At 41.1% G+C, this 26,696-nt stretch overlaps 1 protein-coding gene across 1 annotated transcript; it reads right to left on the bottom strand.

Annotated features, from left to right (window-relative positions):
- Positions 1 to 934: 934 nt before the first annotated feature.
- Positions 935 to 24,949, bottom strand: BPNT2 (3'(2'), 5'-bisphosphate nucleotidase 2). Its single transcript, XM_054192314.1, has 5 exons — positions 24,385 to 24,949; positions 10,565 to 10,724; positions 9,610 to 9,705; positions 7,579 to 7,740; positions 935 to 6,917 (listed from the first exon to the last, which is right to left on the bottom strand). The coding sequence occupies exons 1-5, from the start codon at positions 24,769 to 24,771 to the stop codon at positions 6,646 to 6,648; spliced, it is 1,077 nt and encodes a 358-aa protein (XP_054048289.1). The 5' UTR covers positions 24,772 to 24,949; the 3' UTR covers positions 935 to 6,645.
- Between the last annotated feature and the right edge of the window lie 1,747 nt (positions 24,950 to 26,696).

Here is a 26,696-nt window from a genome sequence, read left to right as displayed (position 1 = left end):
ACGGCATGATCCTCAGCATGTTTTTGGCCTAAGCAAACCAGCTCTATCCCAAACAATTTCCCAGGCACAGTTCACTAGCCTTCATGAAGCTGGGACGCTTCTCAATGGGCAGTCCACAGGCAGCCACCCTGTTTTCGAGTCTGAAAGTGTCTAGTAGTACGTACAATCAAGCGTTAGTGCCAGAGCAGTTTTAGGCATGCTAAAACACAGCTTTTGTGAGCACAGACCGGACCGCGCTGGCACAGAGGCTGCTTGGCAATTTCAGTTCGTACGTGGGGAAAGAGGAGAATCAGCAATGCACATCAGGGCCAGCATTGCCGGGATGACACACGACCTCATTGTACATCCAGTCTTGCACATGTTGGTAGGGGTGACAGCAACCACATCTGAAGCTGCACCCAAGAAGAGCCCAAAAAGCCACACTGATGTGGGATATTAAAGCATCTTTCAACTTATTCCATGGTTTCACTTACGAGGAGTGGCACACTATTAGAAAAAGGGCACATAACACTAGTTTGGCAGGATACTAGAAAATCACAGAAACAAGACTCAAGTAGAATGAAGTATCATAATTAGGAAGAGTCTTGGAGATGACGTTGGAAAGAAAGCTTCTTCAGATCCAAGGCACAATACCACGTGCGGGATTTCTAAGCACCCATTTTCCATCACACAAATCCACCAACTTTCAGAATAAAACCACACATATGAAAGCAAAACCAATGGAGATCTTGAATGACATTTACCATTAACTTAGCTGGACCCGTCAATAATTATAATCCCTCAGGCAGAAAGTCACACACACACAATGGACACAGCACAGCTGAAGCGGCCTGACATGCATTACCAGAAAAAAGGAAGAAAAATATCAGCTGCACAATGAAACAAATACCCAACAGAGAGATAAGATATAGGAAGACACCCTCACAGACCAGTATTTTCAGAGAGTTTATTTATAGAATTGTTATTTCAATTTGGCACACAATTGGAAAATGCTAATAAAATTTGGTGGGACAACAGGAAAAATGCCAGACTCTTGCTGGTCCTTTGGGGAGAAAAAAGAAATGTAAATTACAAACAAGGAACAATCAGGGCTGAAAACAATATTATCTGAAAGTGGGCTCTATCATCTGTAGACAACAGAAAAACCCCAGAAGACTTAGAACCTTGAGACATTGGGATGATGTTTTGAAGTTCTCTAGTAACGTAGACTGAAGCTGCCAGAGGCGAGTTTAACACAGCCCAGGTTGTTTGCTCTATTGGCAGAAGCTGAGCTCTTCTGAACTTTGCTTAATTTACTGTTCGTGTTTTATCTGGCTTGCTTCTGCTCGCATTGAATTCAGTGCGAATGCTGCTACTGACTTCAACAAAATCAGGTCTTTCACATAGGGCCAATGAAGCCTCTTTCATAAGCAACGAGGCTCTGCACCCAGAGGAACAGAAATGCCAAACGCCTGTAACATTACACTGAGAATCCGTTTTCTTCTCCTTTTTAAGACAGTTTAACTTCTCCTTGCTCTTTACTTTGCATCTTTTCCGCATGTTCAGTACCACCAATCACATGAACCTCTCTTCAAGATGCCTTTATTTTGTTGGCATCTATCACACTTTTGGTAAGACCAGTACCTTAGGCATGTTTGGTCCCAAACATTAACAGCTTGAGGTTAAACTGTATAGTTTGCCGCTGTGGTCCTCTCATTCAGGGACTGTTTTTAGCTCTGACCACTCATTTATCTTGTCCATATGGACTAAGAAAGGAGCAAGGATCAGGCAGAAACAGAAAGATGAGGAACAGCAAAGAAGGAAAAGTGGCTACCCATTGCTGGCTGCAGTGGGAGCCTCAGAAGGAAACCAGACAAGCACTTCAGAACTTCTCTCAGATGAGCTGAAAGAGCTAGTGTGGCACCTGAAAACCACATAGTATAAGGCTTCAACAGCTTCTTGATACAACCCTTGAGTGGCACAAGCTGTTTGTGAGGTGCAAAGACACTCGCAGCAAGTGTTAGCGCTTCAGTATAAGAGCTGCCGTATAAAAGGCGTGGTTCAAGTCAAGCAGTCTTTGAGTCCTCTCAGAGTTACCACAATCTTGTCTCAGCAAGAGACTCTCTTGCTGTAATGTCTCTACACTACAGTGAACTGGATACAGCACAGATTTATCATTGAGGATAGCAGGTCAGGAGATAGACTATGAATGATAATTCTGCAAAGTGAAATCCATAATTGTTTGTGTGAAAGAGCCTAACTCTCTACAACAAAGCACTGAAAAAAGGCTCAGCATGAACAGCCTGACAGGAAGCCATCCATCCATGCTCTCCTTGGTTCAAGGCAGTCTCCTTCACCTCCATCCTGCTTGGCCTTAAAATCATGCAGGCATTTATCCATGGTCCACTTAAACTAACCTGTATGGTTATCTAACCCCTGAAGGACAAGAGAAATGGAACTATCACTTATAATTTAAATCAAGAAATGGAAACAAGTGTTCTCTGTTACAACTTCTCTCCAGCACAGCCATCTGCTTCTTTCCTCTCCACTTCTCCAGTTTACTTTAGAAAACAGATCCACGAAGGGGTTGGCCATAACTGAGGAGACAGTAGCCTACAAAAGAAATTCTGACATCAGAGAAACTGCAACTGGAATGACATTCACGAGACAAAGCAGCAGCCAGCCTCAGCTGCCGTAACACAGAAGAGGACCACCACAACACTCGGTCACTTCTCATTGCACTGTTCTCGGGGAATGCAGACTCCTTGATTTACACTGTTAAACCAGGAGTATACAGTATTGCACCGCTGTTGCACAGCTCCAACAGATAAGAGGATGCTACAAAGATATGGGGGTACATTTGTTTATAAACAAAAAAGCAGAGATAAACTCCAGTGCTGACTCCCCTACAGACCTCTGATCTCCAACCACTGCCTATTTAAAAAAAAAAAAAAAAACAAAAAAAAAAAACAAAAAAACCACCAAACCACTCTTCTCATGCCTGAAGCCAATTAGAAAATCTGTCCACTCAAATGACTGTAAAACCAAGCATATGAAACAACATCACTAGATGACCACTCAGCTTCGCCTACATGGTTAATTCACCATTTGAGGAAGCTGTCTTGGCTATTTTCATTATATGCTCTGTAGATTAGAACAGTCAACACACATGAATCCATCTGTAAACATCTGGCAAATATGTTAAACTCAAAACCACTATAGATATTCAACCCTTTTACTTCTGTGTCCATTTGTTTAGAAAACATTCATTTAATCAATGCAAGTTAGGACTCTTGGTACAGTACTAGGTTTCCTCTTTGCTACCATCTACTCTGTTTAGCAGGATGAAAAAGAGAAAATATCTATGGCTTTAGAATAATTTCCCTTGCAATTACCTTAAGCAAAAAAGCCACTCGAACAAAAATTCACCATTGGAAAACCAACGCTAAAACAATACATTCTCCTATTTCCCTTGTTTGGAGCAAGAATGATACTGTGAATTTTAAAAAATTTTTAGAAGAGACATACTTTTGTAGGAACCACCTACACCGTGCCATTGTTTTAAGTAGCATCCCTAAAAATGGTATGACAGTTTTATGTGGAAAAGGCTAGAATGTAAAGAAGGTTCCAGCCCGGCAGCAAGACATGGGTACAGTATGATTTCCTGCCTCTCTGGGCATAAGCTTAAGTTACTTCCATGCAGCTGACACCAAACAAGTACTGGAGCCAGAATAGCAAGATGTTTCAGAATGGAGTGTAAACACAGGCAAAGAAATAGGATATACTGAGTGTTAACACTATACAAACAAACACTGAAGTGCACTGGCACACATGCACTAAGCAAACACTTTTCAACACTTGCTGGTCTGCATAAAAGTTGCACTTATTGTAAAGTGACCTCCAAAACTGATGTTCACCAGATGCTTACCTATTCTCCTATCAAAGAAGCTCCTCTTTAAACTAGACTGGGAGACCCCAAACACCACCTTAGGTCTTAGCTGTGGGAAGGAGGTATGAGGTCAGGCTGTACCAGAGGTAATTAATGGGCACCTCACTCTCACCTTTTCTTCATTTTCACAAGACACGAGATTGGGCCAGTAAGTGTCCACAGTGAAAGGTATTGACCACTGAGATCCATTGCAACAAAGCAATCTAGGATTTAAATGGGTCTAAACAAGCAAATGTCTTCCTAATGGAAGACTAGGTATTTTAGGCAGCATATAGGAAGAAGGAAAGGAGGGCTGAAGCTCTTCTTTGTACCTTATCTTCCAAAGGAAAAATAATTTAGGCAAATACTTCTGTTTACTGCTTTACACCTTCAGTTAAGATGCAAGTAAGCCCTTGTATACGATATGTAACATTATCTTATTTTTCCTTTCGCATACAGAAGCTAAGTCTGATCACAGCTTACACAAGGAAGTGATGGAATCGTACCCAAAATAAAAGCAGTCACCTTTTCATAAGGTACGTTTACACATGATTTCAATCTGAATCTAAAACCATAACCTGCCACAGACTTTGTCTTAATTGACTATTTAAATATTGTGCATTCAACCTCTGTGACACAATTGGGTTTTTATACTAGGCTAACTATGGCTATTTCTCATATTTAAATTTTAATCTGTGTTCATTAACTAATAAAGAAAATAGCTGCTTTTTCTATTAGGCTTTAAGTCATTTAAATCAGTCTGAAGGAAAAAAAGCTGCAGTCTTGTAAAATATTACTAAAGCCTTGAGAAATATCTGCTTTTTTATTCTTCACTGAGGTTTGGAAGCTCAAGAAGTTTTTCAAAATAGATCAGCCTCTTCTTAAAAAGGGCATATTAACTTATTTTTTACAGCATATAGTAGTTTATTAAAATTAAAAACTGGAAGTTAACTTGCTTTGTGTATTATCTACATGTGTAAAAGGTATTTTCAAACAGCAGCAATAGTGTCAATTTTGGAAAAACAGTTCCCTAAAAAACAAACAACCTACCCGTACCAGAAGGCTAGTAGGACTAAGCTTCAGTCTACTTTGCCAGTAAGTTTACAAAACACAAGTCTGTATCTGTAGTTACGCAACATCTGAGGAGGTCTTTTGGAAATGGGAGCATTAGTTAGAAGTTAAGAGGTACATAGACATGCTTCACTAGTGACATAAGGAGAAAAACCTCCTCTTAATCAGAACAGCAGTATGACGAAAGAAGTTAAAATGAAAGTAATTAAGAATTTGGTTTAAACAGCCTAAGCTTATACTGAATAAACTTTGAACACAAAACATCGGTATTAACTAAGAATTTTAGCTTTCTTGAGGACTGATGGGAAGGTTATCTACTGATAATTCATATAACAGATAAATTCTAACCTTCTGAAACCCTTCAGAGGGGGGCAGAGAACAATAATACAGATGATTACGTTTTTGCAGATAGAAGTCCACATATTTAAGTTGCAACAAATTGTCATTTGATATCAAAGGCCCATGTTCTCTTCTATGTATATTGGATTGACAAAGAACATTTTTCAATAAAGTTTTGCAGACCCTGTCGTACTTCAAGCACCGCATGTTCCTTGAACAGATTTAAGTTCAAATGGTGTCTCTCTACATAAATTTTCACAAAGCAAGTAACCACAGGCTGTTTGGGATGGCTCAAGACCTTTCTGCAGAAAAGAGCACTCCTGAACCTAAAAAGATAGAAAGTTATTTCTGGGCTTGTAGAAAAATTGCTGGTTTATATCTTGTGTTCTAAACGGAAACAACCAAACAATTTACTATTTCTGTTAAACTCGTTCCATATGACTCTATCCAATGGAAAAAAAAAAATCCACAAAAAAAGAGGTACTGGAGGAAAAGCTGCTTCTGGCACAAATACCAAATGATGAACAAGTCCTACATTAGAGAAAAATCTAGCATGCATCTTTAACACTGTACGCAGAAATCAAGGACAGGAAGTAACTGTTAAAAACTATACAAGGAAACATTGCCTTCTTTTAAAAAGGTATATGGAAATAATTACACTGATTAATAAAACACTGATATTCACAACCCATCTGAACTAAACTGGTTTACATCTTTAGGAAAAGAGTCAAAATAATACAGAACATTTCTTTTTTTCTCTGTCAAAGATAAACTGTTGCTGCATATAAATTCATCTCAACCTTCCTGTGCTTTCTGTTCAGGGGATATAGAACACAAGGTCACATTTCCTGCTAAATTGTTTACAGAGTTATCAGATGCCTATACAAATCAACCTTTTTTTCCCTACTCAATTCATTATGGAGTTGCTACAACTACAGTAACAGGATGCAAAAGGTTCCAAGAAATTCCTGTGAGAACTACTAAGGTTATTTTATGAATCAACTTGGATTTTTCTTTAGCTCACCTACGTTCACAAATATATACTGTATATGCACCTTGAGTATAAGAACTGCATGAAAACAGTCTGAAAAAAATAAAACATGGAAACTGAGGTGTGAGACAGTCAGTCCCCTTCCTACTTCTGATTATTTTATTTTTTTTTAAATACCACCTCTGAAGAAACCCAATGCATGATTATAGTCCCCAAACCCACACCAAACTGCTTTGCTTTGCTGTGCATCTTTCCCAGCAGGTTTTCACACCTGCTTCTTCAGACAGAGCATTTGGAGGCTACAAAAGCACGACTTGTACTTCTCCATCATTCAAGTTTATTTGTGTGATGTTTTTTCCAGATCTGGAAGTTTTTCAATTAGTGCTTTATGGTTCATGTTGATACTGGCTATTAGTCCTCCCTCATTGCCATCTGAGCCAGTGTAACTAATTTCTTCACCAGTCAGGGTAGTCATATGGCCACCCAATGCTCTCAACACTGCATTTCCAGCACATATGTCCCATTTCTTAATGTAGGTGACATGGATATACACGTCAGCTTCTTCTTGATTCTTTTCAGCCACATCAAGGAGGGCCAGCACTTTATAACCTAGAAGAAATGAGCAGAAGTAAAAAAAAAAAAAAAGGTTAAACCAAGTTTTTGTATTCATCACAAAGGATAAGTCTACTAGTAAGCAGATTTACAGACATGCAAGATTTAGGAAAGTGATGTCATTAATTATATCATGCCAACGAGCATAATGGCAGAGGCACCAATAAGCTTTGTCTGAGAGAAAATTTGAAAAGGAACGTCCCTGCTCCCCACACACACAAGATTTTTCCACTGCACCCCAATTAAAGCCTTGAGTATTTGGGACACATTATTTTTAGACAGCCTTTACCAATATGCTACATTGGCTTATCTAGAGACACATTAGAACAAGACCAGAAACTTGAATATAGTTTTGCTCTTACGTTCACTCACTTATTTCTCAATCTCTATATTATGCTGAAGTCTACCTTCCCCCCTGTCCTCACTTTTTGTTACAATAGAAGGAAGATGCATATACCACTCTCATACAGCAACTCAGCACAAGGCATTCTCCTTTATCATACATTATGCAGTACAAAGTTGCTTTTAGGGGTATCAAAAACAAAAAGCAAGAGGAAAAAGAGGGAGATGCGACAGTCATATCCTTTTCTCTAACAACAGCTATGCTGTTAAATCATTCGGAAGCAATAAAATGAATAGGATGCTTAAGGAACCAAACCTGCTCCACCAGCGGGGATTATCACAGTCTTATTTCCAAATGTCTGCCGTGCAACCTGCTCAACTTTTCCTGCATGGGAGCGGGATACAATAATCCTCGGAGTTTTCTCATTGTAGGAGGAACGAGCTTTTACGTTTGAGCCACCATCCACCATTGCCCAGGCTACAACAGAAACACAAATTCTGCTAAGATTTACAAAAGGCAATCTCTGTTAAACGTAAAGATAAAAGGATACTTATCTGAGAAAATGGAATTGATGCCTCTAACTTAATTTCCCCTCCCTACTGTAAAAGAGAAAGTTAGGGCTGACAGAAGAGAGGGATGCACGCCCACATGTGCACACAAGCAAATAGAAACAGCCCCCATCCCCACACACCTTTGTGTCTATGGCATTATCCCATGCCCGACTATTCTTGTGCCACACTTCCAAAAAAACAGAGTAAGAGGGGAAAAAACCCAAGTAGTAATACTAGAACCTCTGACTGAAAAGACACCAAAGTTATAAGGATGGCTCTGAGTCAGAAATAGATCCAATATTTTCTCAAATAACTCTTTTATAAGAGCAAAAAGCCCCGCTACCCTTCAAAGCGGATAGCAAAAATATTATGGAGTCATTTTGTTCAAAAGGATAGTAACGCTAAGAAAGAAAATAGCTCAGAAGGATGGTAATACTAAGGGAAACCTGTTATGGTGTGTTTTGGAGGACTGGATTTAGAATACACAGCCTCCCACTTGTTTCATCATGAGTTTCAAAGCCAAGCTTGGTAGGTGGCATCCCCTAACCATTAATTTGACATTTACTTAGCAGACTAACCAGTAATTTCATCTCAGTAGAGGGCCAGATTGTATGGCAACAGGCTGAATTATGTGTAATAACAATGCTGACTGCCCTTTATTGCTTTGTATTTGTGTGGTAGCATTAGGAATAATCCCACTCACAACATATTGGTATTTCCAGCTTGGCAAATGAATGCTCTTCACAGTGAATGACAGAATTCATGGCATCTCATCTGATGCCATGTCTGAACATTTCACACTTTACTATTAAAGGAGATAAATTCTCAAAATTAGAGTGCTAAAAAAAATAATAAGTATTTCTTCAGATAGGTGTTGATACTTAGAAAAATATGTTCCAAAACCACCCAAGATTCTTAAAGCATATTGGAATATAGCATATACTTAAATGACTGGAAATTAAGTTCATATTTAAAGACAGTACAATGTTTAACACAAAATATCAAGTGTTCAGTGGGCAAAAAAAGAGAACAGATTAAAAAAATATATTTATTCAGTCTTAGTTTCTGTGACAGAGCTACTGCCTAACTTTACAACTCTAGAGGTCAGTATTGCCTAAGGCAAAACGAGAACAGAAATTATTGTGTCTAATCTACAGTATGTAAGACACGAGTACTAAAACTACTTTGAAGCTTTCAGAAGTGCATACATATTGCCAAACTTGCAGCCACCCTCACTGATATGTCATTAATACTGAAGAATTAATTAGTTGAGTGTTGTGGCATTAAAAGCATGTCAGATAATCAATAAGGCTATGTTAGGCAGTCTTGCCTGTTACATACAAACAGTTGCCATTAACATCTTTAATCTACCTTTGTTATTCACACTGAACAAACACCAGCTCCTGGGTATAATATCAGGGACCCAAGTTCTGCTGAATGAGCAAAATACCCTTCTGCTAGAGACTAACAGCACGCATAAGGCTGGTCAGTATGCGTAGGTTTCACTTTCTTTGGTTTGCTATAAGCACTCTGATTGAAGGAGTTTTAATTTTTAAACGTATTTTCAGTTGGTTTAGTTTAAATGCATCATTTTTGTGCTAAACATGGGCAGCATTTTCCTTTGTGGTTTTAGAGCACAGAACACATCCGCAGCTCTAATTCTGAGGTCTGCAGCCGTGCTCTTTTGCAGCAGGTACTATTTTCTCACTTATACCTACAGATGTTCTCTCAAACATCAAATTTTAATTAACACCATGACTGAAGATGCTGGAAATATGTGAAGGCATAAAGGTACCTGTATATGATGAGAACGGCTTGTGTATCACTCCTATTACTGGTTTACCATTTACAGCCACGCAAACCATTGTTGTGACATACTGTCGAAGATCCTCTGTGGGCAAAACGAGAAAGTGAACAAGTTTACAGCCAGATGCCAAGGACACAAAAAGAAAGCAGACCTGACATTATATAAATATTGTTCTTTGAAGACTAATCTGCATTCTGCCTCTTACAATGTAGCTTTGTTGTATCCTCAAATAACCTTGCAGTTCTCAAGACTTTAAAGACTTTTCAGTTTTCCAGCAGTTTTCTGGGTTGAGTAGATGTAACCTATACTCCTACCAGATCTAATGCTAACAGCTGTGTCTTATGCAGCATGTATTTCCATGGAAATCTGTACCCCTATATTCTCCTTTCTCTGTCCCACCTCCTATCCTCTATTGGTTCAAAGCTGATAATTCAAATACCAAAGAACATTCACCTGAAAAGGTGATTGTATCAATGGAATATTCACAAAATAATCCCCATTCTTCTGTTTGTTCTGCAGTATTTATCAGCAAGAATTTTAGTTGCATTGCCTTGAACTGCTAATGTGACATCTTAAAAGATTTGAAAATGGAGAAGACAGAATTATGCATGCTTTTTTGAAAAACTGTAACAATTTTTTTTATATCAAGTTAAACAGGAAATGTGTAATTCCAGCAGAAATCATAAAGGACAGTTACCATTTGTTTTATCAATTACTTAGTTGCAAGGAATATCAAAGTCATTTCAGAGTTGGTATATATAAAAGTAAATGCTACGGTCTGATAGAGATTTCATTATGCACTTTGTCAATTAAATCACAGGAACTCTCACATAACACACTTTATTTAACAAGAGATGGCATTTTAAATACTTACTATTTTGTCTCCAGCATAAAAGGCAGACATCAGAATTACACACATGATTTGTCAACAAGAATCAGCTACCTGTGTATTCTTGTGTAGCATCTAACGGATCAATCCAGACTGTAACACTTTCTGCTGGAACCTCTTTAGGCTGTATTTTTTGTTTTATGTCTTCAGGAATACTGCGATCCCAAGAGATTGTCTCCTGATCAGCTGTATCAACACGCTCTTCAGAGTTTATCTGTAAGACAACAAAAGTAGTTGCATTAATTTATCAGATACAGTAGCTATGGTACTTGGGGAAAATTATAGGTTTGCTCATATCTTTTCTTTCTCCCTTCACCTCCAGCTAAAAGTGCAAGAATTAGTCATTTTTCAGCAACTTACAAGCTATTACCATCATGTGACAAGCAATAGAAAACCACAATCCAGAATTTTACTGCAAACCACACCACAGCTGGATGCTGCTTCTTTGGCTGCAGCTCTTCCCACTGAACGTTCTCACAGTACGAATCGCAGGGGTTTTTTTGAATCAAAAGTTAAACGCAGTTGCTTCAAAGACTACAAGCAGTACATTTGACTTGAGAATCATGCGGTATACAGATACAGTAGGGGTCCAGTATTCCATTTATACAGATCAGTAGATGCAGATTGAAATGTACAGATATTTTATCAACAAATACTTTGCAGACTGTGGCATGACTTGGGGGAGTAGGAATCCTAGCATATATTCCTGCTTCTGGCATTGAGTTACAACTAGCAATTTAAGCAGCTCAAACGAATGTAACCACTACACAACTATCAGATGTATACTATTTTATAAACAAGTTAATAATATTCTATATCTGTCTTTAGGGTAGGTTGGGCTAAGGACCTAAGAAGGCCCGCGAAGAACATTTATAAACAGCAGTCAAAGGTCACATTTAAGCCTATTGTCACTTGCTGCCTAGCTTAAGGAATTTTACTCTGGACCAGAAGGCATTTCAGTCTGCTGAACAGTTTGGTCCAGTAGTGGAGCACACAGTTCCAGTCTCTTGAGTGGAAGAATGTTCTGCAAAACCCAATACAATGTCATTGTGACTGCAGTAGCAAGATATTTTTGGATCACAAGAGATGCAGTTATCACAAAACACTGTGCATAATGATTTCTCATGTTACAAAACATCACACAACCTGGCAGAAGAACTGCTGGGGGAACATTCATCAATGTGCCTTAACCCATCCATACCAGCTTACTACCACTGCAAAGATGGTCTATAGGAGAGCTGTAATGCAACCAGACATAAGTAGTGCTAACAGGAATTTATACAAATTCATCCCATTTACTTTTAGTTACATTAGGAGACTAGTATTTCTATGCTCCTTCTGCCAATAAAAAGGAAATCATTACTACTGTACCTTTCAAGCTTCAGCCTGCTTGCACCCTTCAGAAACGCATCACTCTACTAATTACTCAATAGGACGATGATGCTTATGGCTTAGATATGTAGGTTATATGTCTGAAGTTGAGTGTAACTAATTTGGACTTCTAGGACATTTCAGAATATTAGGAACATAAACGTTTTTATTTTTGGTAGCTTTACAGCTGGCTTCCTCTAATATAATTCTAAAGGGATATTAGCTCTGATGTCCAGTCAAAGCAAGACAGTAGGCACACAAGGGATGTAATGTGCTTACAGCCTAGAAGCACTGATTTCCCCTTACTTGCTATGGATGGAGTTGAGACTGCTAGCTCAAATTCAGATAACTGCTAGAGCACATAAATCCCCTTTGACTAAACCAACTTGTTATTACAGATGTTGTAGGCAAGCGACATTGAAAAGCAATGAAATCAGACTACGTTTGAATGTTACAGACTTTGTATCAGCAAGATTTTTACATAATTCACATCATGACAAGTAAAGACATCACACACCTCAACTATAACAGACCATTAGCAAAGGGTTAAGGGCCAAGAGAATTAAAAAAAAAAAAAAGAAAGCAAGCAGAACTGCAGCAACTCCAGCCATACATCATAGCTGTCTTCTCATGTAAAACCAGTACGTGAAACATCGTATGTCAAATACAGAGTCCTTGAAGTTGCTATGACATTTACAAATTAAACATCTGTCACCGTACAATAAACCTGATGATTGTGTTTTCCCCTAGGGAAAACAATCCTGCGAAGTCAAGATGACTAGTTCCACAGACCTGGCAGCCTCAACACAGCCCCTGGGCAGTTAAAGTTCCACTGCAGCGTATTATGCACCACCATAAGAACACATTTCCTCAACAGAAGGAAGAGGCCTCCAGAAAGTTAAAGGGTTGGAACCAGTCCTCAAAAGGAAGAATATCTTGTTAAACCTGTTGTTACAGTACACTAAAATTAAAAGACTGAAACTATCTGAAAGGTATTGTTTTCAGAGAAAGACCTCCTACTCGTTCAAATTTTGTAGCGGTGGCCATGATGCTGCAGCATTTATAATGCTTGTGAGGAGTCTCTCAACGACAATGATCAATCTGACAGAAAAAAACAGGTAATAGTGATGAGGTTGCAAAGCCATCTGGAGGCGGGGGTGTGGGGGGGAAAATCAACTGGGTCACTAGTTCTTCCATTCATATGACCATTTACTCTGTAGCCCTGACCAAACACTCCACAAGTCATAGTCCAAATAGAAATTCATAGCCATTATTCTACATGCAGTTATTAAATTTATTTCTTGTTAGGAAGCTACATTGTAGGTTTTGCAAGACATAGTTGCCTGAGAGATCATCACCAACCCTTAACACTGGAAACTTGTATCTTTTTTTTTTTTTAAAACGTATGAAAATATACCTGGAAAACATGCCTTTGTGTCATTATGATGTCACATTCCTACTTGTCGTTCTCATTTGCTGGAAGCCTCCAGAGGCCATGACCTAACATTTCAAGCTTTTCTGTAGTGATATTGATATGTAGTTGACTGCCTTCCCGAGTCTTCACTCAGAAATTAGGAGTAGCTATGTGTCCAGGAATAGCTGTTTCTCCAGGAGAGTGCTGTGAGAAACAGTGTCAAAGGCTTTACTAAAGTCTAGGTAGACAACATCCACAGCCTTTCCCTCGTCCACTTGTTCACCTTGTCAAAGGAGATCATGTTAGAAAAGCAGGACCTGCCTTTCATAAACCCATGCTGACTGGGCCCGATAACCTGGTTGTCCAGTATGTGCCGTGTGATGGCACTCAAGATGATCTGCTCCATAACCTTCCCTGGCACCGAGGTCAGACTGACAGGCCTGTAGTTCCCCAGATCCTCCTTCTGGCCCTTATTGTAGATGGGTGTAGAATTTGCTAATTTCCAGTGAACTGGAACCTCCCTGGTTAGTCAGGACTTGTGGTAAATGATGGACAGTGGCTTGGTGAGCACTTCTTCCAGCTCCCTCAGCACCTTTGAGTGGATCCCATACAGCCCCATAGACTTGTGTGTGTTTCAGTGGTGTAGCAGGTTGTTAACCATTTCCCCTTGGCTTATGGAGGCTTCATTCTGCCTCCCCATTCTCATCTTCAAGCTCTGGTACCCAGAGAACAACTGGTGTTACCACTAAAGACTGAGGCAAAGAAGGCATCAACTATCTCAGCCTTTTCCTCATTCTTTGTCACTACATTTCCCCCCACATCCAATAAAGGATGGAGATTCTCTTTAGCCCTCCTTTCATTGCTAATGTATTTATAGAAACATTTTTTTTATTGTCTTCTACAGCTGTAGTAAACATTAAGTTCTATTTAGGCTTTGGCCCTTCTAATTTTCTCCCTGCATAATCTTACAACCTCCTTGTAGTTCTCCTGAGTTGCCTGCCCCGTCTTTCAAAGGTCATAAGCTCTCCTTTTTTCCTCCCCAAGTTCCAGCCAAAGCTCTCCATTCAGCCAGGCTGGTCTTTTTCCCTACCAGCTCGTCTTTTGGCACATGGGGACAGCCTGTTCCTGAGCCTTTAAGATTTTGTTCTTGAAGAATATACAGCCTTCCTGGACTCCTTTGCCCTTCAGGACTGCCTCCCAAGTGACTCTGTCGACCAGGCTCCTAAACAAGCCAAAGTCTACTCCCTGAAATCCAATTAAGTTCTGCTGCCCCCGCTCCTTACTTCTCCAAGAATCAAAAACTTTTACCATTTTGTGATCACTATATCCAAGACGGCCTCCAACCATCACATCACCCAACAGTTATCTGTTCACAAACAACAGATCGAGAAGAGCACCTTCCCTAGCTGTCTTACTCACCAGATGTCAGGAAGTTATCTTCCACAGACTCCAGGAACCTCCTAGACTGTCTCCTCTCAGCAGACATCTGGTAAGTTGAAGTCCCCCACGAGAACATGGTCTAGCAACTGTGAGGCTTCTCCCAGCTGCTTACAGAATATTTTGTTTGCCTCTTCATCCTGGTTGTGTGGTCTGTAACAGATTCCCACCATAACTGCCTTATTGGCCTTCCCCCTGATTCCTACCCATAAACACTAAACCCTGTTGTCACCATCATTAAGCTGTAGACAATCAAACCACTCCCTAACATACAAGGCTACCCCACAGCCCCTCCCTCCTTGCCTATCCCTTCTGAAGAGTTTATAGCCATCCATTGCAGCACTCCAGTTGTGCAAGGCACCCAACCATGTTTCTGCGATATTTTTCCTGCTGCACAATGGCTTCCAGCTCCTCCTGTTTGTTGCCCAGGCCATGTGCATTGGTGTACAGGCACTTCAGTTGGGCTATTGATCCTGCCACCTTTTTGCAGGGAGCAACCCTAATTCCTATGTGACCGTTCTCAGGTGTTTCCATGGTGTCTAACACATCAATAATCCTTACATCTTTGCTGTCGCATGAATCTTCACTCCCTGCCTCCACTGAGACAGCAGACCGAAGGACCCTGCTAGCACAATGTTCCTCAAACATTGCCACCCTCAGCCTAGTGAGCCCAGTTTTATCCCTTTCACTTTCAATTTAGATAGCAACCCATCATGCAATAATTTAAGACAGCAAGCAGAGACAGAAATAAACAGTTATTTAGGGTTAGCCACCGAACAGCTGTACAATGTAAAATCCTGTCTCAGGAAGTTCTGTAAGCTGCCCACTGACCCTGAGTTTAACTACATTTAAGCAATCTCCTCCAGTTGTGCTTGAAGGGAAAGCTGTCCTCACAAAGAACAACTGCATCAAACACAGAGATTTCATAAAATATATTAAATCGGTGAAGGGACTACTGATGAAAGGTCAACAAAAAAAATTATTTCATAAACAAGGCAGTCTGGCTGCATCCCGTCAGCACAGAGATTCCTTAAAACAAGCCTGTGAGGTGCAGGAATCCTGTAATGGACGAGAGATACTGCTTGCAGAAGTCACCAGCAGCAGAGGTCCAACAGCAACATTGGGATCAGCACATGGTGTGCCTTCTGAAACACCCAAGTGTTCCCAGCCTTCAAAAACCCATTGCACAGAAAACACTCTCCTCCAGCATGTTGGTGACTGGAATATAGAACTCCTCAGGGACATGCGAAGCAACTCGGGAGTGTACTACAAACCCGCGTGGATAAATGCGGTGCTCCGAACAAACAGCCAACAGTCCCAACCATGTTCACAGTGGCTTGTTGTCCTGTGTTGGACTGCTCCCTACCAGCACTTCACAATGTCTTTGTGGCAGCTCACAACCCAACAAACCTACTTGAATACTAGCTAGCTGTCTGTGGCGAAGTAAACAAACTCAGACTTTTTCCTGGTTCGAATGTGTAGGACACAGCTGCGGTGTTGCCTTTGAATTCACACATTAAATATAAACTAAACTCAAAACACATATGCTTAAAAAAAAAATAAAATAGAAGTTTCTGTTCAAATATACAAATGATTTTATCTTTTTTTAATAAACATCAGTACATGAAAATGCAATGGTTTTCTTAGAAAGTGTTTGGTCGTATATGAATTTTATTTAGATTTATTACTCTCCCACATCCTTATCCATCCCAATACTCATTATGTATTTTAATATGCAAATAATCCAGTATCTTGAAAAAGATGAGGTAGCACAGCTCTTTACCCCTGAGAGTGTCAATATCCCCACCTAATAATTAAGTCCTCTCAAATTCAAATCTCAGTGCTGTTTCATTAGAATAAAAAACAGAACAAGAACACCACAAATACTATCCCACCTGTATTATAAAGAAGAAATACTAATTAGGCTACTCAAGGTAAAAAAAGAAAAACACCAAAACGAAACACCCCACAGTTCAGGTAACCGTAAAAAAAAGGATATTCTCTAGTCAAAATACGAACATAAGAATATTCCAGGTATTACATTTCAAGAACAGAGACTGGAACAGACTGCCAGAGAGGCAGTAGATGCCACATCCCCGGAAACATTCAAGGTCAGGTGGGACGGGGCTCTGAGGAACCTGATCTAGTTGAAGATGTCCCTGCTCGTTGCAGGGGGGTTGGACTAGATGACCTTTAAAGGTCCCTTCCAACACAAGCCATTCTATGATTCTACGATTCAAATCAATGGATTTAAACCTTGAATCGGACCATGAAAATGAAAAGCCTGGAGGCGCAGACAAAATAGCGTGCACAGGGGAACGTTAGTAAAATATTAATAGATGTTTGACTTCGTATTTCTGTTTTATTAGGGCACTAACTCTGCATGGCATACACGGCCACTTCATCAGTGATTACGCAAAGTAAGCATTACGCATACCCAAGACTGAAACTTAACTTTGCCATTTGTATTCATGTGACAGGAGATGGAGGAAAGGAGCAGAGGGACAGAAGTAAATAAGTAAATGTAAACATTTACAAACAGTAAACCAACAATGATTCTGGTAATTTCTTACTGGCTGACTGAAAGATGTTCCTTAGGGACAGTGGAAGATATTTTATCATTGTATCATGTCCAGAGCAACGAGTAAGAGGATATCCACAACTACACACCTTGAAAGGTGTACTGATCTACTAGGTGGCTGCACAGGACCGTATTTGATTTGCTGTTATTTGACCGTGCTTCAGAGAGGCACAACTCGGGGGAGAGCAGTTCAACCAGCAGCCCTTGGGCATTCCCCTGCTTACCAATCAAGCCTCACGCCTCACCCCTCCAAGCACTGCTGTTGTGCTGCTCCAAAGAGCTATGCACCCTTGCGCCCACTACACAAGTCAGACTGTTTCACCTCCGTTTGCTTAGCTTCTGGTTTTTTCCCTCAAATGTATCAGAGGTGAAAGCTGTCTCATCTTCTCACAGCATCTGTACGTACACAAATTGTGTGAAGGAATCAGATGCCAAAACCTCTGAACATAAACACCCGCTCAACAAGTCAGGACATAGGAACATGCACAACAGGAGAATGCTCTCCAGGAGATCAAGAAGCAGGGTCAAAGCATCATGTTTCCAATAACCGAGGAAAGTATCTAACTTATTGTGGTTACAAAACAGGGCTCCAGAATCTGCTACAGAAGGAAGGACTTGCTTTGACACCAAGATTTAGCTCACCTGTAGCCAGGATCACTCCTGATCCCTCCTTTCCAAATTTTGAATTTTGGGACAGCGAGTAGCAATTTTCACTATGAACTGAAGCTGCTTCCTGAAAGCTAATGTTACTTGACACTGAAAAGAATACAAACTTGGAAATCAAAATATCACTTTTTTAAGTTTAAAACGTCTTTGAGCTTTAAACAATTTGAATAGCAGTCTTGCCAGCCTAGTCAAAAATTCTGGTTTTATTCAATACACTGACATTTTTAAAGCCAGCTGCTTCCTTTTGAAAGGATTCTTTTCCTCCTTAGATTACCACAACACATTAGGAAGGAAAAATGAGCTTTTACAGGTGATCATCTTCATGCCTTTCAAAAAGGTTCCTTTTGCTAGGGACCAATTTACAAGGAGTTTTAGCAGGGTAGATTTTTTTATGAAAGGATAGGAAGGACCTTGCTGAATCACATGGGTCTCTAAATAAACAGCTTGTTAAAGGGTAATATAATAAAAATATGAAGTGGTTTTGTATATAAATGTGTAAGGTATAAAAATATACTAATATATAAAGGTATAAAACCTGCTGGTCTCGCACTGTAATTCGTTTGAAATGAAAATAACAAATACTTCTATAATAATGCCACAGAACAGATTAAGGAGACATGCATTTTTTAAGACACAGAAGTCCAGACAGACAGAAGTTTTCCTCTACCATGAACTACACCTTCATTTAATGACAAGAAATCACTTCATGCAGGAAGATGATGACAGGATATGCAAAGAATATGGACAAGCCTAAATGCCAAATAGCTTGATTATTGCTTATCAAAACTCGTTACGTGGCTTTGGACATTAAGCCAGCAGGAAGCAAAGTAAAACAAACAGATCCACATAAACAGTAAAGACGTATCAGGTGACGACTCTGCTTCTACTGACTTAGGACAAATGGAAGTTGGTGAAAACAACCCAAATACAACAGAGGGAATCAGCATGGATCACAGAATTCAGCATTTCCACCAGTAATCTGTAGAAACAAATGGAATTTAAAACCAGCGAAGGTAAAGCCACTTGCCATTGGCTCACACAAGTTGTTTCAGTAGATAGCAAAATTCTGTTACAGTTCTATACAGATGCAAGTCCGTAGCAAAGAGAAAGGGAGGACCAGCTTGTCATGAGAGTTGCAACACTACCTTCCATTTTAAGAAAACATCCAAATAAGGCCACATTAGAAGTCTACCAATACAATAAAAAACACCAAGAAAACTTTCGCTGTTTGTGAGTGCCTACACTACTAAGAAACTCAAGTCTCCAGATGCTCAGCTGACAGATTAAACACCCTCAGTATACACACAAGCCAAATGAACTACTTGTAATTACATCTGAAAAGATAATCACAGAACTCATTACCGTAAAGTTACAGGCTTTAATTTCATTTTGTGTAGAGAGCGCCAGTGTAAGTCATCTAGTACCAACTAAAACCCATGTTAAGAGATGCATTTCCAGACAACACCTATTACTGAGATTTCAGATTAATATTCACACTTCTTGCTTTACTTGGAAACTTCTTGGCAGTTGCTAAAATCATCCAGGTCAGAAGATGGTTGATTTTGTTAAAAACCCTAAGACCTGAGGATGCCATTCTCACAACATGAAGAGACAAACAAATTACTGAAATTATTCAGCAATGCACTGAAACCCTTCTGAAGTTTAAGTAGCCTTTTTTTTTTTTTTTAAAGCTACTTCCTTAACGTATCTATTTTTCCCACAGAATCGGTATCAGATGCAGAGCTTGCCATCTCAGATGAAATTCCAGTTTTCTAAGTATGATAGTTGGCACTATCACACTATTTAAACCTGCCTGTAAACAGCAGATTTAAATCTAGAAAGTGCTTCAGGTAGCTTGATAAAAAGGAGTGCTTGGAGACATTAATCTTCAAAAAGTGGAATTCATTTAGAAGGAAATCTCATAAAAAATAAATCTGACATGTTCTTAAATTTCCATTTCAAACACTGATGCCTGATTCCAGCATTATCATGCACAAACTTGAAATGAAGTCTTTATTATCTGAGATTGAAGAACCTTCGGGTCTGGGGCTGTGGCAAGACCAATAAAAAGACTCTTGAAGACTGGGACAGAGGAAGGCTTCATTTCCACCACAGTCACAATTAAAAGAAAAGAAGAAACAAAGGATATTTCTCTAGTCAGTATTTACATTAGAAAACAAGACATATAGCTGGTGCAACTATAGAACATAAATCAATGCACTGGTCACAAATAAGCCCAAACAGCTGAAAATGAGAGTACAGGGCACAATTCATTCTGGCAAATAAGACTGAAGCCTGCATCCTGTGAACTTAATGCTAGTATAGTGAAGAAGCAAAATGGCAAAGTTGTGTGATTGCTTTAAAATAGTTTTTTTCATAGTTGAAGGACAAACAGACTTTGGCCAAAGAGCTGGTTTAAGGAACACATCTTCCTCTGTCAATCACTTCTACATTTGTGAGCAAGTAGAGCTGCTCCTTCAGATGTCCTGACGCAGGCTGTTGGTAGTGCCATTATGAGAATTAATCCAGGGTATTCTTAAGTCATCTTTATTTTATCTTGGATATATTCAGATACCAAGCTCCTGACACTGATCCCTGGACAAGTGGCATTACAAAAATGGAAGATCCTGATGCATGGCACTGGCAGAGAATCTCTTTTACCAGCTAATGCTGCCGAAGCCCTGGTATCATGACAGCATCTCTCCAAACAGAGAAGCTCTTCTGGGCAGAACATAACAGTCTTTCTGGCCAGTCTCTAACTGGATTTGGAAACGTTGCCTCCCAGTTCCTTCTCCCCCCAGCAGCAGGGCTGGCTTGAGCATATCCTTAATCCCTTCACATGATTCCCATCCAGTCCTTATTGCACCACCACTGTGCTAGCACAAGGAATAAGTGGGGCTGCATGGAGAACCAATCAGGAAAGCAGTGAAGTAATCCAGAAAAGATAAATGAGATAAATAAAAAAATGAAAAGGAGCAGAGGGGATGATTATAGCCGGATCAGAGCTTTAACTCATTCTCAGCATGACAAACAAATAGACAAGGACAACACACTGGTAGCGCAGGAGCAGTAAACACCTCAAGTCTGTAGCTAGAGTTGTTGAGTTTATCAAGAGAAACCACTGCATATATTTTAGCATTAAATGTATTTTAAAATCAACTGCACAAGTGTACTTCATAGAAGATGCGTGCAAATATTCATTGGTGGATGTTGAGTGTGATCAGACAATGCTGGGTAATACTTGAGTTAGAAATAACTGACTTGCGCCTTCCTGCCCCATCTTTCTAACACCTGTTTCTGATGGATATAACATCAATACTCAATACATTCAATCCACTACACAGCGATAAACCAGAATTGATCTGCTTATCTCTTTGGTCTTACCTAACCTAGCTGTGAGAACTGATGCAAATGCATCTATTTATAGCAAATAAAGCAGGTGATGCAAGCAGTGGAGTTCCTCTTCCTCTGTAGAGACAATGCCTTTACTTAAAAGAACAGGCAAAGGCAAAATATTTTCTATGGGTTTGGTTTTTTCCCCTCTCTCTTCCTCCCCTTAGATTTTTAAAGTTTTTTTATAAATCACGACTGTCAGGATTGTAAGACTCTTTCCAGATTTATTTCAGCTTCTGCAACTGAGAAGCCTAACTCTTCCATCTTCTCTTAATAATCACCCCTTAAGAGAAGGTCTGCTTCAGGCAGGCTGTTAGCATGCTTTCCCTTGTTATGTCCAGCAGCACAACACAGGGAATCCAAGGCTGCTCCCTGACTTCAGTTTATTTCAGTCAAATGACATCTCCCCCTGGTTATTTTTAAAGATTTAAACATTTTTAAACATTGGAAAGCCATAGCTATTCTTAAAGGATAATTAATGGATCATTTCCTTTGCATTATAGGCATATTTTGGCACCACTTTTTGTGCTGGTTTGTTTTTTTCCTGGCTGCAGCATTTGACACCAATTTAAATGTTGAAGTACCCCAGTTGGGCTCAAGGACTCCACGGTGTGAGTAAATCAGCATTTTGCACAAGTTTACTCTTGGAAGTCTTTCAGTTTTTGTTTGACAACTTTGTCGGCAGCATCTTCTCTAGCAAGAAGAGAAGAGAGGTTTTATTTGACTTCAGCAATGTTTTTTTATTCTGGACCGTCACTTTGTACTCGGGGATAAGGCTACAGATACAAACTACGATGCTTCTTACGAGATGCAGTTTTATACTGCCTCACCTGAAATGCCTCTCAGGAAATCCTCTATAATCCTCATATTCACGCCAAAACTGCAGTAGGTCTGTTCTGTGAAACAGCAGCAGTCTTAGATGTGTTGTGCTGAAGGCAGACATGAAGGATTTGAAGATTGAGACAAGATTTGTCTTTGCACCTGAGATGTGTGCCATATGTACGTATATAGTAAACCAAAGGTTTTATTTTGGTTTGAACAAATGTTTAGGAATACATCTTCATCATAGCATAGACTTTAAGAAACAGCATGTTTTATCAGTATATACGGCTTAGTGGATATTTTTTAGATGCTGCATGAGATCAGCTGTTATTATCCAGATCATGTACTCCAAATACTAACTATCCCAGAGCTGATCTGTCAAATTGAATAACTCTAGATTAGCTGAAAGATTTGTCAAACAAACTCTTCCTAGTCACCCTCAATGCTCAAACTCAATCAGTCTAAGGGGGATGGGAGAGGGGAAAAAAGAAAAAAAGACATATCCCTGATTTTTTTTCCAGTTCCACAGAGGTACAGACACATTTTTGTCTTCATACTGTGTTTGAGAACACACCTGCACTTTAGAAAGTACCATCTATTTTTGAAGACTAGCAGCACTAGTCAACTGTAAGGCAAATAAAAACAAGTACCAAAATTTTTTAAAAGTAGACATTCAAAGTTAACGCCCTCTGAGAGGAAGACGCGCAAGTCAGACTGTCACCTGAGCACCAGAGGAGAGTTTACACAGTGACCACAGACACGGAACAGGCAATACAGTTCACTGAGCTCTTGAAGCCCAGACTGAACCCCCAGCCTTCTCTAGAACCACAAACAACTCTTTTATCTAAACTAATGAAGTCCCTGCATCTGTGGAAGGGGAGAAAGCGTACAGGTTTCAGGCAGCAATACAGGCATGCTGTAATGCCAAGCTCTGCGAGGACACTGAATAGCATAAGAGAACACGGGACAATACTTTTTCTTCCTTTAATGTAGGGCCTGCGAAGGTGGCTTGCCATTGACAGACAATCTTCAGAACATAACCATAATCTTTCTGCAGAGAAAGATCAACCACATATCAAGTTTAGTTCAAATATTGAAGAACAGTGTTTCCTTTAGATTTCATATTCAATGCATTCTCTACAACACTTACCAAAAAATAAAAAACCAAACAAAAAACCCCACAAGCCACTACTACGCATCATCCTGAACAACTTCCAAAACAGCCACTGGAAACTCATTGAGTAATGACTAAACTTAAATATAAAATAAGCTGAACTACACTACTTTCTCTAGACCTGTCCCGGAAAAGCACGCAATCATCACCTTTGAAACCCAAACTTAGGGTTTTCTATCTGTTTCAAAGGACCGTAAAAAGCTAAGCTGGAGAGAACGGCTAAGCTGAAGAGAAGTTCCCATTTACTAAAGCAAAAGTGGGGAAAAAAAGCCAACAAAAACTGAAAAGCCTAAAAGTATAGGTTTAGTTTGGGTTTGACCTGAAGCGTTAGAGGCAGATTTCAGAAGGGAACGAGAGCAGGGAGGGGCATGCACCTCTGAAAGAAAAGTAAATTCACTTTGCCCATGTAGTCACTGATCCACAGTGTGACACAGCTGTTAGCTTATCTGCTGTCATGAGTCATGAGAGCTAGAAACTCAGATATTGTAACGCTACATTCCTAAACCTCAAATTCTAAAGCCCGTTCCTGGCTCTCCCTGTAACGTAAGGCCGGAAGGACAACTGGCAGGAAGGATAAATACGAAAGAAACAGCATTACTAATCTCAGCACCATGAATTCATGCAGAATTGGCGCTGTGAAATTACCTTTAACCAGGCGTTATTTCTAACGCCAAGTTTTACCTGGCATGGCTTCGCTTACCCACCACCCCACTCCTTCCCCTGCAACCCAACACCCACGGCAAACAAGCGTGAGGTGGCACTGCCACAAAGTCAGCAAGGGGAGGAAGGAAAAACGCAGAATAAGGGCCGCGTTTCCCGCCGGCGGTTACAAAACGGAGCCGCGTCCCCCCGCAAACGTCCGAGCCGCGGCGGTTGGCCTCGGGGGCGAACGTTACGCGGCCGTTAACGGCTGTCACGAGCCGCGAAGGGCTGGAGCTCTACACCGAGGGAGGAGGGCGCACGGTCCCGGGCTCCCTTTCGCCCCCCGGCCCAACGGCAGGGATGCCGGCACCCACCTGCACGGCGGGGAAGGCGCCCTTCAGCAGGTAGAACATCCTGCGGTTGGAGAGGAGGTCGCCGCTCGTCAGCTGCTCCTCGGCCCCCTCTCGCGTCTTCCCCTTCGCCTTGGCGTTGAGGACGTTGCCCTCCCGGACCCGCTTCACCTCCTGCCCGCCCCTGACGGCGGCCAGAACGGAGACGGCCAGCAGCTCCCGCAGGTCCACGGCGCCGGCGGGCGCGGAGCCGCGGGGAGACTCGGGCCCGCCAGCCGCCGGCTCGCTCAGCATGAAGAAGGCGAAGCGGCCGGCCAAGAAGCCGGAGTAGAGGTGGTAGAGAACGCCCAGCCCCAGCAGGCAGAACACGGCCATGCCGAGCGGCGAGAGGCGGATCCCCATGGGGGCCATGGCCACAGGGGGGTGTGTGAGGGAGGCACGGCGGGGCGGGCGGGCAGCGGTGCCGAGCTCTCACCACAGCCCCATGGCGCCGCCGGGGCGCTCCGCTCCCTCTACTGCTGCGGTGGCGGCAGGGCCGACCCGGCTCCACGCTCCTCAGCGGGCCGGTGAACAGGCAGCGCCGTCTGTATCCGGGTCAGGCGGAGGCGGGGCCCGCCGCTCGCACTGAGCATGTCCCGCCGCCCACCGGACTCTCGGCGGGCAGCGCTGTCCTGGGCTGGGGGGGGGGGGAAATGTCCGCCTCTGTGGGTGTCCCAGTAGGAGGCTGGGGTGGAGAAGATCCCTTCGTGTTCTACCGTGGGCGCGCCTGACAACAAGTATCGCTGGTTCTCCTGAAATGTGGGGTTTGGGGTGGCTTTTTATTTCACTTCCTTCTAGTCAAGGCGGTGCGTGAGGAGCCTGCCCCGCACCGGCTGGGACAGGAGCCGGAGGCCGCTTAGAAGGCCAGCTCGACAGGCCGGGAAGGAGCCTGCTGTTGGAAATTGCTGTTTGCAGAAATTACTGCTTAATTTCTGAAGATTTGCCGTTAACAGTTCTGAGCATCAGTGTTGAGTGTCTCCTGTTTTTCACACACCAGTTAGGGAGCTTAGGGACTCAGCCTACTTGTGCTACAGCCCGCAGGAGAGGCACTTTCTGAAAGGTCCCTTCCGACTTGGGCAATTCTATGACTTGAGGTTAAGATATCCTTTCAGTCAGTAAAATGAAGCAAGTCCAACCATTTTCCCAGCCAAGGGATGTGCTAATGGCCTACCTGTCTTAATGTATACTTTTTCTTTGTGCTTCAGCTGGTTTAGGGGAGTGTGAAACTGCATGTTTATGACCAGGTTGGACATCTGGGGTGGAAACGAGGAAGAGTCCCTGATTATTTTTTTTTCCTGTTCTCCCTTCTAATTCTCTAGTAGTTTTGAGTAAGTTGTATCAGAAACAAAAGAATGAGATTAATTCAGCATTGTTTGAATTAATTACATGTTCTTTTACTCAAGCAATATTCTTGTCTGCTGATAATACATGTTCTAGAAACAGACCTTGCTAATAACCCTGGAAAGAAGTAATTACTAGGGATCATGCAATATAACTATTTTCCTGGGATCTTGTGGAGTTTTTTTTTTTTAAAGTGTTAAATTTACGTAATCAAAAATGTGAAAACTAAGAACGACCAAAATTAAGATTGCCCTTGCAAACTAAAGTTGCCATATCATCTCCTCTGCATCTCCGTTCTAATGGCATCTTCAATAACATGGTTACATACCAAGTGTCCTGCAGGATCACACCCTGCCTGAAGTGTATGTGCAGGGACTGCAAAGGAAAGAAAGGATTGTAGGAACAGAAAGCATTGCACTTGAAATGGGATTCAAAGGAAACGGATTTTACTCTTAGGTGTGCTGGGATGTATATGCTCTTAGGTGACACCTAGAATGTCCATGTTTTTCCTTTTTCCCATTCTCTTTAAGATACAAGTTTTGTTTTTTTTTTTTTTCTATGCAGTTCCTTCTTTGTCAGAAAGGGGGCTTGAAAGAATACACTGATCATTTTCCTTAATACTGATTTCACAGTTCAGCATTTCATGTAGTTATAATTAATAGTAAGAAAATGTACAACAACACAGAGTTGATGTCGGAAAAAGAGTAAACTTGTGTCTGTAATGAGCATGAGGCATGCTTGTAATGTGTCCCCTTTCAAAAAGTGATGGGCAAAGTAGTCAACAGCTGTGCTGCCTGATGCTATCAGTAATAGTTTATGTGTGTTCAGTAAACTGGAATTTTAAACTACTGGTGGAGGAAACCCAGGAGAAGGAAGAAAACCTGCAACTTTCTGAACTGGTTTCTTAGTTAATGGAAAGAAAGTAAAATACGAGGCTTTTCATCCCATATTAGTGT

Source organism: Rissa tridactyla, chromosome 2 (assembly GCF_028500815.1).
Source record: "Rissa tridactyla isolate bRisTri1 chromosome 2, bRisTri1.patW.cur.20221130, whole genome shotgun sequence".
NCBI classification, from domain to species: domain Eukaryota; kingdom Metazoa; phylum Chordata; class Aves; order Charadriiformes; family Laridae; genus Rissa; species Rissa tridactyla.
The sequence above is the reverse complement of the archived record's forward strand: the minus strand, read 5'-3'. Positions and strand labels throughout refer to the sequence as shown.